This window comes from Poecilia latipinna, unplaced genomic scaffold, assembly GCF_001443285.1.
Source record: "Poecilia latipinna isolate Pla-1442-1.1 unplaced genomic scaffold, P_latipinna-1.0 Scaffold1370, whole genome shotgun sequence".
Lineage (NCBI taxonomy): Eukaryota > Metazoa > Chordata > Actinopteri > Cyprinodontiformes > Poeciliidae > Poecilia > Poecilia latipinna.
Window position 1 is genome coordinate 118,287 of NW_015113986.1, and position 12,950 is coordinate 131,236.

The following is a 12,950-nucleotide window of genomic DNA, read 5'->3' on the forward strand; positions in this document are numbered from 1 at the left end:
AGCGGCTCCTTGTTCAAAGAGGGCAAAAATATGGAGGGTGTTTTCGTTTTTGATTTATGGAAAAAAAACAAAAAAAAAAAAAAAAAAAAAAAAAGAGACAGACATGGTGGAACGTAAGGGAAACAAAATATTGGTTTGCATAAGCAACATTATGAATGAGGAATAAATAAAAATTCACGAGATTCTAATCCCAATAAATGCCACACGGTGGTGCTGGCATCATGATTTGTCTAATTTTTACTGTAAGTGGGTAATGTTGCACAAACATACATAAAAATTTTAATAATACCAGTGACTTTTACATGTAAATAAAGAGAATGTGTTTGGGACAATAGCATAAGAACAAACACATAATTATTTCCACCATAGCAGCTATTTAAGGTACAGAGGGGATGGGCAATGATTATATTATTTCAAAGGTTATTGTAATAAGAGTTAGTCATCCTCGTGTATTAATTACAATCTTTAAATGAGGCTTGCAAAATCCGAAAACAGAATGGGACTGTAGGAACCCAACTAAACTCCTGAATGTAACTGGCCCAGAGAATGATTCTGCTTTCATGATGCTCTGATTGTATTAGCTAAAGAAAAAAAACAACAAGGGAGGCTACAGGAAACACCAGGTGCGTACAGCAATCGGGAGAGGTAACAGTGTGACACATACCCGTCTAACTTCCCTTTGGTCCCGTCCAGCACCTCTACGTTGTGCTGGTCTGGAAAGCTCCAGTTCACACTGGACTCCTTGGTCTTGCCTGTGTGCCTGGTGGAGTCGTACACACTCACTCTGCCCACCTTTAATTCAACAGGGAGTTAAAAAAAAAAAGGTTTGGATGTAAACTAAATTACAACAATAGCTTGGCAGTCTTGGTTAGACATGGAGAAACAACACAACTTTAACTTGTTCGCTCAGCACAATTAGGAGTATAACAGTCAATGTAAAATCAATAATAAAAAAGATGCAAACAGCCTAACAGATTGTTGCATGTACTATTTTAATGGCACTCCTGGTAAAGATGTGTGAAGAGGCTTAAAGTAGATGTATCTTTTTACAGAAATATAACTGTGAAAATTAAAGAAAAAAAAAGCAACCTATAGTGAAGTACTTTTATTTACTGGGGGGGGGGAAACATCCCGTGTTAAGAATCAATTGCTAAAGTCACCAGGGGAATAATTATTTGTACCTCTAACAACACTTTCAATACAAAGTAAATAATAAACATTTTTTTGTGATGCTTTTCTTTAAGCTGATTAGAGTTTCTAGGAACTTTTAGTTGCTGAGTTCATACTCCATTTTTCACTGGGAGTACAAATATGTGCATGATGTGACAAAGAGGGCCGTTTCTCTAAGCCACTGGCAGTCAGGAGGGAGAAAAGGTTACCAAGTCTCCGAGACAATTAAGGCACAATCTAGATCACAAGTGGTTGACTGGGAGACATAACGGAGAAAACCATTTTCCATTCTACCATCACAAACATAAAGATGCTAAGGACCGCTTTGAGCACTCAGCTTTTCCTCTCCAGGTGGCTCTGGCGAGAAACAATGGATGAATGTGAACAAAAGCCCCGCAGGGCTTAGAGAGCTGAAGAGGAAAGTGTCAGAGATGATCTGTGGAGATCGTGTTAAGAGGAACGGTCAGAAGTCCCTCAGTGTGCATCTTCCAGCCTTATGAAATGTATCGGCACAAAGCAGAATAAATTAAAATAAAAGGAAAAAAAAACAATCCTTCAGAGTTGAACTTTAACTGACCCGAGACGCATCCATTGTTTCCAGTTCAGTCTCATATTTGACATTCTGAATACACGGCGTGTTTTTCCTGACCTTTTTGAGAGGCAAGTTAAAATCTGTTTTCATTTCATTCCTAGATCCCATCTAGCTGCACTTCCTTTGAATTATCAAATTTGTTTACAAGATTTTTATGTTTACTTTGAGTTTATGACAGAAAAAAAATGCTGATAAAGCACTTAGTTTCCTTTCTAAAAAGCAACAAATAAAGAGATTTTAATTTAATTTCTAAGAATTGAATTATATTTATTTTCGTCACTCTGGAGAGGGCATTCTACATATAATTCAGGTTTTTAAGGGCAAAACCTTCTTTCCATCTTATTCCATGGGATGCAAATAAAAATATTTTGCCTAACTATTAACAGTGAACATTGATGAACAATGTTCATTCAAAAATTAAAAAAAAAAAGCTGTTAAAAATGCTTTAACGTGTCTTTCCCTCAACTGTTGAATAAATGCACTAAAATTAATTTTCTATTTCTCTTTCTCAGATTATACCACAGCTATAAAATATTCATTTATTTTGAGTTTTAAAAACATTCAGGGGTGCCAATAGATGTGGGGTGATAGTTAATTGTTAATAGTGGAGCCTATTAGATCTTAATTGATATGTATGACAGGCTCAGCAAACAGAAGGATGCAAGTGATGAGTTTAACTGCCAGCTACTGGATTTTGGACTTTTTTTTTCCTGGCAGCACAACAGGAACCCTTCTGCTTTTTGTTAATTGATGGATGAGACCCATTTACATGCGACGAACAATGAAAAACAGCTGTGAAGGCACAAATAGGAGAGCTGGCAGCTTAATGAATTAATTTAGTGAGAATGACCTCCGTGTTTCTGATTTATGTCTGTGTCCTGACTTTGAGAACAACTTGGATACTCACCTCCGGGTGGTTCAGGGTGAAGGGAGGAGGGAGACTGTGGGAGAAGGCTTCGCCGTCCCTGGCCAGCCGGCAGCAGACCGCACGCGTCAGGTGACCATGGCTGTACAGATAGCCTGTCATGATGGAAGACATAAATCTGTCAGAGTGGGCGTATTCTGACTTACTGCTAAACCTTACAAATAGTTGTCTGAGACGGTGACAATCGTCGTCCAGCAGCATGACTTACCCAGGGTGATGGACTTTAAGTAGATAGGATGCAAGAAATGAGAGAGTAGTGCCCCCTGCAGGCCCAGCACGTTCCAGCGCAGAATCTTATCACTGCAGCTCATGGTGCGCAGCCTTTCACCGTGCTGGATGCCGTCCCAGGTGGGGACAATGGCACTCGACTCCACTGGGATGGTCCCCTCACCTGCACACAACGAGAGAGAAGCTGCATCTCTTCCAAACAAACCAGAAGCAGGGCTTCGATATGAATAAAATGCCTTAGAGTAGATATGAAAGGGCTGTGGCTGCCTGTTAAAACAGCATGTTTCCACCTTTAATTTGACAAATGACCTGTACAGCTGAAGTCAAACACAAACTGAAATCTTCTAGGGGTAAAACAAAGAGCAAAGAGCTCGGCTAATGCGACAGCATAAATTTAAACGCCCCCTGTGCTCAGAATAATCCAAAACAAACTTGAGCCACTCTAGAAGGTTTTCCTGACATTTACTTTGTTGCACCTCTGAGAAAATGCTGTGATCTGGAAAGAGCCTCTTAAGCATCAAAGGGATTTTAGTGTCAAAAAAGTGTCAGTCAGGAGAAAGGAATAAGAGAATTTCCAAAGCAAAATATACAACACCGAACAAACTTAATGTAGTCATGAAGAGGAAAACGTATATTGCCAATTATATTGCCAGGAGCTGGACACCCAACCAAAACCGATGAAAAAACTGCATGTAACTGTATCCCACAACAATATAGAAGACTTCTTTGAAACCAAAACTGCCAAGCAAGGCTAAATTCTGCAAAGACATATGGGAAATGTAGTGTGACCTGATAACACATTTTAGCCATGATTCCAAAAAAAGCATGTTTGGCACAAAAACAACAAAACGGCACACAGCCACAAGAGAATCGTGGTAGTGAAAGAATCGTGCTTCATGGGCGATTTTCTGCATCTAGAGTGGGAGCCTGCAGTAAAGGTGAAATGAATCATGAAAAGTTTTAAATACCAACTGAAGGTGCAAACCTTCAGTATTGTGCTTGGAAGCTGAAAACGGACTTCATCCTTCAGCAGAAAATCTAATTTAAAAAATGGCTACATCAGAATAACATTGAATATTTCGAACGGACCAGTCTGAGGCGAGCTCTTGTTGCGAGCGGAGACATACCACAGCAATAGAGGTCTACACAAACAGGGAGTATTCAGGAATTAGTTCTGTTGGACTTGTTTTTAACACCACAAAAACCTGGTAAGTTAACTAGAGCAGACTTTTTCTGTCCACTGTAGCTTCCCACGTAGTCCGTTTCATTTTGCACTTTTGTCTCACCATTCTCCACTTTAGTACGAAGTTTGCCCTGCTTTGCATTCTCAAAAAGCGGCTTGTGGCCCTCGATTTCATCTCCTGCCTCACTGCACGACTTATCGAACAGAGCTCCGTCCCCACAAGGTGCCGTGCTGTGCAGGAAAGGACAGAAAAAACATTAACCAAAGTTAAGAGGCATTCAGAATGAAACACAAACGTGCCAGACTAAAAAGGCTTTGGAAGATGTCCTGACCTGATGTAGAGGTGAAAGGTAATGTCAGGTTTGATCTTGAGTTTGTTTTCCTCTGCGGGCTCAAAAATGCTGTCGTCTGCTCCATCGTAGTGCTTGAGCAGCTCGCTGTACAGAAACCTGAGAAGAAAGGAGATGGCGGGTTACATCTCAAAATAAAGTCACGCAGGCTGGTTCTGGGAGAGGAGAGCGTATTTTTAGAAATGAGGGAGAAACATCAATGAAGAAGCATGGTATCAATTTCTACCGTATAAATCCTCTCCTGGAGATGATTTCAGCATGGCAGTCATTTACTGTCTCCCCTTTGAGGCTCAGCTCCTCCCCTTTAACGCAACGATTTCCTGATAAAAAACAAAAAAAAAAAACATTCAGTGTCAACCAACACGACAACCAAAACGCCTCTCAGTTCTTCTGTGACCCAGTTCTGTCTTATTTGTTACACTAAATTCCTCTAAGCAAAGAATAAACAGACAAAACAGGCAAAAATGCAGGGACAACATTTTGTTTACATCCAACCCGACGATTGTTATGGGTCAGGGATTTACCAGTTCCGAGGCTGACGACAGTTCCCAGTCCCTCCCCTCTTCTCATGACGATGGTGGCCAGAATCTTGCGTCCCAGAAGGCTGTGCTGGATGCGGGTGGTCAGGGCGTTGAAACGCTGGTGGCTCAACATGGCTATCTGGTCGTGCAAAGTGCTGCCACTTACTGGTAGCTGGAAAGAAAGAAAGAAACTCAGCTATTTAAACTATAGGTTTTTCTACATGTGATTCATTTCTTGTGTATTGAAGACACACACACGCACGCAACCCATTAACCTACTTCAGACAAATTATTTTCAGGTTATTTACACATCTTTGCTTCTCCTGTGTAGAAATCTGTGAATATGATTCATTCACTTACAGTGCAGACAAAGAGAATACAATCAGGTAGGCTTAAAAAAAGTAGATGCAGCCTTTACTTGAATAGGCCACATTAGAAAATCTATTTACAGTATGTCAACAGGCATTACATCCCTTTTGGCAACCGGTCTTCTGTTTGGTCATTTCTAGTGGTTCCATGTGAAGCTGTAACCACATTCATATGGCAAGGTTGTGCAATTAACAGTAGGTCATTTATTTTTGCAGATTATGCGGTTTCTGAATGTAACTAAGCAGCACAACATTCATCATTAATGAAGGAAAACAAGATTGATCCTAGCCACACTTAAAGTGTCACAGTTGTGTTGAGCTACCGATTTTCCAGTGATGACTAATCCTTGGCATCCTTCTGATGTTAACTGGGTTATCGGCACATGCGGTAGCCAAAGAAATAACTGCAGAACCAGATCTGCGATAAGAATTCTGAGTCATCAAAACTAATTACACCCTAACGCGTTAGTTTCTGGTGAAACTGATAGTATGGATGTGTCTGCACAAGTCTCAGCACCACTTTTTATAAAGTCAGTCAAAGCATTAAGCTGCAAAGGGGATGACAAGATTTACTTTTCCACCACACTATTTTTTTTTTTTTTACATTTGGCCTGAGGCGTAATCACGGGTGGGAATGTATTGCCTGGAAGATTCCAGTGTGTTTATGACAACAAGGTTCAGTATAAACCTGAGGAGGAGCACAGGGCAGAGGGTTTGAATCAATTCTCTTCATAAAGTAAAATTATTGTGTGTGTATAAAGTTCAATTACTAAAGTGATTAAACTCATTCACATTTATCTATTAAGTGTACTTTTATATCAGAAGTCAACACTGTATATTTTACATTCTCATAACAGTTTCCAAGTTGAACAATTATAAACTATCCATTAAAGAACAAATGAAAAGTTTAGCAAGTTATTCCCCACCCCGGTATTGTGGGTTAATGTATTTAATTTTGAAAGAAAGAAGTCAAATTCTGCACAACTTGCTTTTGTTTCTATAATCCAATGATTATAGAAACAAAAGCAAGTTGTGCAGAACTTGACTTATAAAAACAAAACTTGCTTTTGTTTCTATAATCATTGGATTATAGAAACGAAAGCAAGTTGTGCAGAACTTGACTTCTGCACAACATCACAGGAGTTGATGTTGGCTCAATATCAACTCCTGTGAATCTGGAGAAGATTTTTTTTTTTTACTTTTGGGCTCAATAATTTATGTGTCCTAATTGTAGATACCTCAGTTGGGATTAGCTCTCCGGTGCGTGCTGCTCTCTCAGCTTCTCCAATCAAAACCCGCAGCGCCGCGTCTGCAGCTTCCTGCTTTCCCTGCTTCTTGTTGGAGGCACAAACTGGAGGAAACCACCGGCCGCCCAGCTTTGCCTGGTAGGTAAACCTGAGCAGGGAGTAGAGACAATAAGGAGAACCTGTCAAAGTCCTATAAAGAAATACGTATATAACTAAGCATAGATCTAAGAAAAGAAAAACTACATTCTCTGATTGAATGTTTTTTAAAGCTTTTAAAAATTGAAAACAAAAAACATTTGCACTTACTTAGGATCATGTGGAGGTCCAGACTGGCTCACCAGGCGGATCTCAGCAGCAAAGCCCCGAGCTCTGGCGTATTCCAACAGACCTGACACGGCGTTGTTGTTCAGGTGATTGATGAGGTCCCCGACCCCTGCCTCATGGGCAGCTTGCAACTCACTCGCAGTTAGAGGAGGCAACGAAGGACAGGTTGCTCTGAAAGCACCTCCGTCTCCTTCAAAGGACGGGCCGAGGGGCAACTGAGGCTGTAAGAAACCAGAGAGAAATGAGGGGCGAGGCCGAGGAGATGTGAAAGAGTCGGCAAGGGGAACAGGTTTCATCATATCCTTAATAAATATAGTTTATTACAGTGTTTGGTGCCTTATAAAGCAACTATACCCCTCAGAGCTTTTCATTGCACCATCTAGAAATTTCAGTGTTTTTGACTGTGATTTTATTCAACAGACTCAGAAGAAGAGGTGCATGAAAGAAATGACGCATGATTTTAAAGATCTGAGAAGTGTGGTGTGCATTTACATTTATATCATGGTGTAGAAGCCACTACCTGTAGAACAACAGCCTCGAGGCATTTATTTTAGTATGTCTCTATGAGGTACGCACATCTAGAGAATGAAGTGTTGCATCATTATTCCTTCAAAATACCGTATGGAAAGTGTCCTATGAAAGATTCTCAGCTCTTCAAAGCGGCTCTGGTTACATGTTTGGGGATGTTGTCCTGCACAAAACCAGCTTGTGGCAACATCTAACTGGTTTTCTCCCAGGACTTTTCTGGATTCAACCGGTTAACTTCCATCAGCTGTTGGAAGTTATACATTTTTCCACCAGAGTGGATGCTCTCTATAACTCTTCCTGGGTGCTTCTACAGAAAAGCCCATGTAGGTTTGCAGTTGTTCAATTTTTTTTATTTTCAGATGGCAGACTGAACAGTGGTGTACAGGACATTCAAAACTTCGAAACTGTTTAATAACCCTCCCCCCCCTGATTTTAACTTTTCAACAACTTTATGAGAATAATAATATGAGGTCTTTAACATCCTGTATTTATTACCTTGCTGACTTGCAGTTTTCCATCAGCCATTAACTCTTTAACCGCCTCCTCTGCTGCCAGCTGACGTGCTGCCTTCTTGCTTGGTGCTGAGGCCTCGGCAAACGTCGTGTCTCCAACTTTCACTCTGAACATGAACCTGGATATAGGACAGAAAGGGTTAAAATGGGGTAATCAAGAACATACAAAACTCCTGTTTGCGTCAAAGACTTAAACAAATGAGTTAGACTCATGGTACCTCTACAGCTTATGATGCCTTGATTTTTTTTTTGTTTTGTTTTTTTAAGAAAAGACAGCAAGCAAAGAGAGGATGAAATGTGGCATTCCATCTCAGCTTAAAGGGATGAAAAGACAAGATAGATAAAGATGGTATTGTCTCCATCAGATCGTTACGAACAGATTTAACAGATAGCTGCTTTTATGAGGCTGAAATGTGTGACTGCAGAGGAAGTTAACCTCCGGACTCGGCAGGGAGATCTGCTTCAAATAGAAATGAAGGAGCCAGAACCTTGGGTCATGTGGTGGGCCTGCCTGCCCGGTGTTGATGAATTCGATGGAGTTTCCACTGCGCTGGCTGTACTCCATCAGCACAGACACTGGATTCTTCCCACCAGGCAGAGACCGGGACAGCGGCTGTCGAGGTCCTTCCCCTGGTACTTCGACGTTGTTCGACCCAAAGGTTCCTGACATATTTTCAACTGAACCCTGGTGAAGAGACGGGGGAAATAACTTGTTATATATAGTTATATTTATATAAAGAAATTATTTTAACAAAGTAAAAAAAAAAAAAAATCTCACGCTTGTGTCTGGAAGTATATCCAACATTTGGTCAACACCGGCAGCATTTGCCTCCTCCAGCGGACCTTGTCCTCCCTGAATCTCTCCGATAAGGATGCGCAGCGCGGCGGCTGCAGCATCCTTCTTAGCAACCTTCTTACTGGAAGCTTCTGCGATGGGAAACAGCTTCCCATTCAACATCACCTGCATGCGAAATCTAACCAGAGCAAAAAAAAAAAAAAAAAAGAAAATCACAAACAGACACCCAAGCTATCGACATACAACACTTGAATGCATTACCAGACTGAAATGTTAATATTTTTTCAAGATGCTTTCTCAAAATTATGAGATCAGAATGATCACCTCAATCTGCTTGCATAGTAGTTTTATCTATAGCTTCCATAGAAACAAGTTGCTGATGTTGGCTTCTGGCTTTTTAAACATGGTATTGCATCGTTTCACAGTTCTGTTTGTGGAGTAACAGTAGCTTTGTTTCAAAATCACAACTCTTATCTACCAAAATGGACTGGGATTTCATGATAGAGGCTGACTTTTTTATTTTGTTTGTGAAATACCAAAATAGAGCAGGCTGGGTGTATTGCTTGCTATTTTTAAAACAACTAGTTTCATAAACCTATGAATTTGATGTTGAAAAAGGAGTGAAATAGCCCTTTTTGAGTGTGCATTTAGTGAGCAAGTCAAGAACAAAAATACTAGTGGGTAAAATGTAACAAAAATAAAATCAAGGAAAGGTGTGCATTATTGCTGTTTTCTCCATAAGGAAACTTAAAAAAGAGGGGGGGGAAAGCCTGAAAAGTATAAACATTTTTCTTTATTTTTCATTCAAGACTATGTAAAAACCCTGAATATATGATTAACTGAAGACACCGGCTCCTATGATGAATAACAATTAAGTTGTTTTCATTCTTGGAAGCAGGCTTTCCCTCCAAAGATTTTCAGAGGTACTTCAAAGAGATAAACAAACGTAGGTGCAAACACAAAACTAAAATGATGGATCTCACATTGCTCCTGGTGATAACGAGCATCAATCCAGACCTTATTTTTCCAACTCTAACGCAGGCATATCCAAGTAAATAACGGATTATTCTTGCTAAAGGCGACATGCTCACTTAAAAGGTCGACTGACTAACCTCGGGTCATGAGAGGGTCCTGACTGGTCAAGGAGCTGGAACTCGCAGTTTTGGCCCAGATACTGCGCATACTCCATTAGGCCGCTGACAGGGTTCTTCAGCCTCACTTCCTGTAATTTGGCCCGCAGATTTTGAGGAGGGGGTGCAGCCACCGACACAGCGACGGTTCCCACAGCACCATCCTGCTGTTCTGCCATTTTCTTTGCGTCGGTCTGTCGCCGGATTGCATTGAGGTACTCTGGGATTTCATCAGAGGCCCAAAGTTGCTCGCCAGGACCTTTGTCCTCACTCAACAACACAGGCAGCTATGGAAATGAGGAACAAAGGGTTAGGTTTTAGTTTATAAATTTAGTCAAAATTAACTAAAATCTACTACTGGGCAAAATGAAACAGCTGTGACATAACTTGAAACTTGTTTTAAGAGGGAGAGGCAATGTTTTGCTTTGGTCTCTCTAATTTTCCACAGGATCAACTTATCAGCATTTAACCTTTCAACAGAACCTCACAATAGAAACTCTGGAATATTCCTTGAAAGTAAAAATATAACAATGTTAAAAAGGATTGATCTTGTCGTACCTCAAAACTTTGACTTTGCTCTGGCAGCAAATCCTCCAACAGTGGCAAAGGCTCAAGTCCTGGTACAGGAGGTAAGGTCGATAGGAAATCGGCGCTTGCAGTATCCTCCTCTTTAAAGATTTCCATTCCCATATGACTCCCAAAAACCGAGGCACTCTTTGCAATTTTTAAGCTCCTTTCCATCCTCTCTTTGCGGTGTGCAGAAAGCATCCATTTTGGAGGAGTGACGTCGCTATCCCTATTGACTTCACCTTGCTTCTCCAAAGCGTAAAGTGTGGGGTTGATCTGCTTGGCATTTTTAAGACCCAGATTTTTGGCTATGACAAGAGCAGTTGCCTCTCCTACACCTAGAAGAAATTGTAAAACCTGCTCTTTGCTGTTTGCCATGATGGGACAAGTAGCCTCCTGATGGGTGCAGCTGGTTGTGTTTGGACGATCTTTTTCGTTCTGACTTTCTGCCGCAGACTGAGCTTTTTCAGAGTCAAAAGACTCTGAAGACGAGCTGTAAGAAGAATTTGATTCTGTATCGGAGTCCTCTTCTTTGACCTGCCCCTTGATTTCCTTTTCTGGGACAGCTTCTGTTTCAGCTGTTCGTGGATGTTCTGGACCAAAATACAGATATGAAGCTGGAGTTTTGCTGTCAGAGACGTAATCTCCTTCCGCCCTGTACAAACTCCACAGAGGAGGTAGCACTTCTTGCTTATAAGCTCTGTGTGACCGCTCCAAAGAGTAGAGAGCCTTGTTTACTGTCTTTTTGGGTAAATGGATTCTTCTAGCTAATACTTTAGCAGAGATCCTCTCACCTGTCTTCAAAGCAGCCAAAGCTCTGTGCACCTGCTCCTGTATATCTGGCGTAAAAGTGATATTAACTCTTTCGAACCTCGACTCTGTCGAGCTGCTGGGGAAAGGGTATCTATCAAACCTCTCTCTACCTCTGCTAGACTGATCTTGTTGAAGAGACAGATTCTGAAAACGGTCACAGAGAGACTCTGTCTGGGGCCAACATTGTCTGTTGGATGACTGATTGTAGCTGGTTCTGCCTTGAAACTGGTTTTGATTTTGTAATCGAGGGCCCAGGGCCCCTCCAGTTGCTCTTGGACCTGAAGAGTATCGAAAAATCTGGTTTGGGCTGAAGCCCCCTCGACCTCTAGGACTGCTGCCTGGGTTTGAATGTCTAATATAGCCTGATGGTGCCTGGTATGGAGAACTAGGTGGCCTGCTGAATGGTGAGCCCCCGCCTCGTTGGCTGGATCTAAACTGTGGCGCCTCGGTGCTCTGTCCTCTTAGAAACTCTGCTTGTTTGCAAAGGAAGGAATTTGGAGCTGGGCTGCCGCCCTGACCTTGGTTATGTATGTAGTCAGAAGCAGCAGCCAATCTAATGTGGCTTGGTTCAGGGGGAGCCGATGGGTGCAGAGGACGTGGCGGCTGAGGGGCCCCTCCAGGATGGTTGTAGTAATTTAGGTTTTGGATCAGATCGGGGTTCTCTCCATGAAAAAATTGGGCCTGAACTGGTCTGTAGTAGTTCTCCTTGGCCTGTAGGTGGGGAGGTGGGCGCCTGTAGAATTGTTCTTTGTAAGGCCCTCCTCTACCTCTGCTCATAGCGCAGGGGTTGAGCTAAAAAGGGGGGCCGGAGCAGCTCTCTGTTCAGCTTAAGGATCACGCCAAGCACTTGGATTCCAACAGAAATCACAGAAGATGGAGCCTTGGCTCAGGATGGACACACGCTGGAAGTGAAAAACAAAGTCAGAACAGACATAATAAGTAGAAAGGTTAAAAGAAACCATCACGTCAGTGAGCAACCCTTCAGTCTGCTTAAGTGTCATTGGACAAGTCGGACACCCTACACTCCAAGGGCACCACTGCTGTCCTGAAATGCAGCACACCACAGAGTGGATAATCTGAGGAGGTTTAAACATAGACAGTTGAAGAGTATATGCAGGGGTTAATCTGTACTGCATTTATTTTCATATCATAACACAGTAAGTCAGCAAAGAGACTGCAGAGGGACATGTCATCATTCTGTGTCACGCTGAAAGGTAATCCTGAGGTGAAAGCGAATGGTTTAATAATTCAAAACTGCTTGTAGCAGCTTTTTATTATTGCTAGCATTATAAACTAATGCTGCGGCTTGAAATCTGTAATGGAGACTCAGAGAAACATAACAGATAATCCAGCAACTTTTCATTTTCTGTACAGACACTTTATTTCTCTACCTCGAAACAAACACCGGGGATTATGATCTGAATTTCAAATTGCACGGTTCGGATTTTTATAAACATCGATTCCGCGTCCGGTGTCATACCCGACAACACTCAATGATGTCTGCATCAGCCAGCGACAACAAGAGGACACCCAATACTGAGTCAGGTTTCATCGCCTGTGGTGTGGTCAGCACCGAGCCCAGCAGGCCCATAGTAATGGAGCACAATGCAGTGTGTTGGTTCATCAGAGTAACAAGCAGCGACAGGGGGGGGGGGGGGGCCGGGCGCCGGGGGGCCAAATAGGGGCTGGGGTCGCC

General features: G+C 41.9%; 1 protein-coding gene across 2 annotated transcripts in view; it reads right to left on the reverse strand.

Annotated features, from left to right (window-relative positions):
* adar (adenosine deaminase RNA specific) overlaps window positions 1-12,950 on the reverse strand; it is a 26,554-nt gene that overhangs the window by 7,016 nt on the left and 6,588 nt on the right. For both annotated transcript variants that reach the window (XM_015056255.1, XM_015056256.1), the window contains exons 2-15: window positions 10,433-12,156; window positions 9,857-10,161; window positions 8,727-8,922; window positions 8,437-8,633; window positions 7,932-8,067; window positions 6,891-7,129; window positions 6,576-6,732; window positions 4,973-5,141; window positions 4,675-4,768; window positions 4,431-4,547; window positions 4,202-4,329; window positions 2,896-3,078; window positions 2,670-2,782; window positions 665-792 (exon numbers count right to left, since the gene is read on the reverse strand). In XM_015056255.1, coding sequence (XP_014911741.1) covers window positions 665-792; window positions 2,670-2,782; window positions 2,896-3,078; window positions 4,202-4,329; window positions 4,431-4,547; window positions 4,675-4,768; window positions 4,973-5,141; window positions 6,576-6,732; window positions 6,891-7,129; window positions 7,932-8,067; window positions 8,437-8,633; window positions 8,727-8,922; window positions 9,857-10,161; window positions 10,433-12,031 — 3,761 coding nt within the window. In that variant the 5' untranslated portion in view covers window positions 12,032-12,156. The remainder of the gene's footprint in view (window positions 1-664; window positions 793-2,669; window positions 2,783-2,895; window positions 3,079-4,201; window positions 4,330-4,430; window positions 4,548-4,674; window positions 4,769-4,972; window positions 5,142-6,575; window positions 6,733-6,890; window positions 7,130-7,931; window positions 8,068-8,436; window positions 8,634-8,726; window positions 8,923-9,856; window positions 10,162-10,432; window positions 12,157-12,950) is intronic.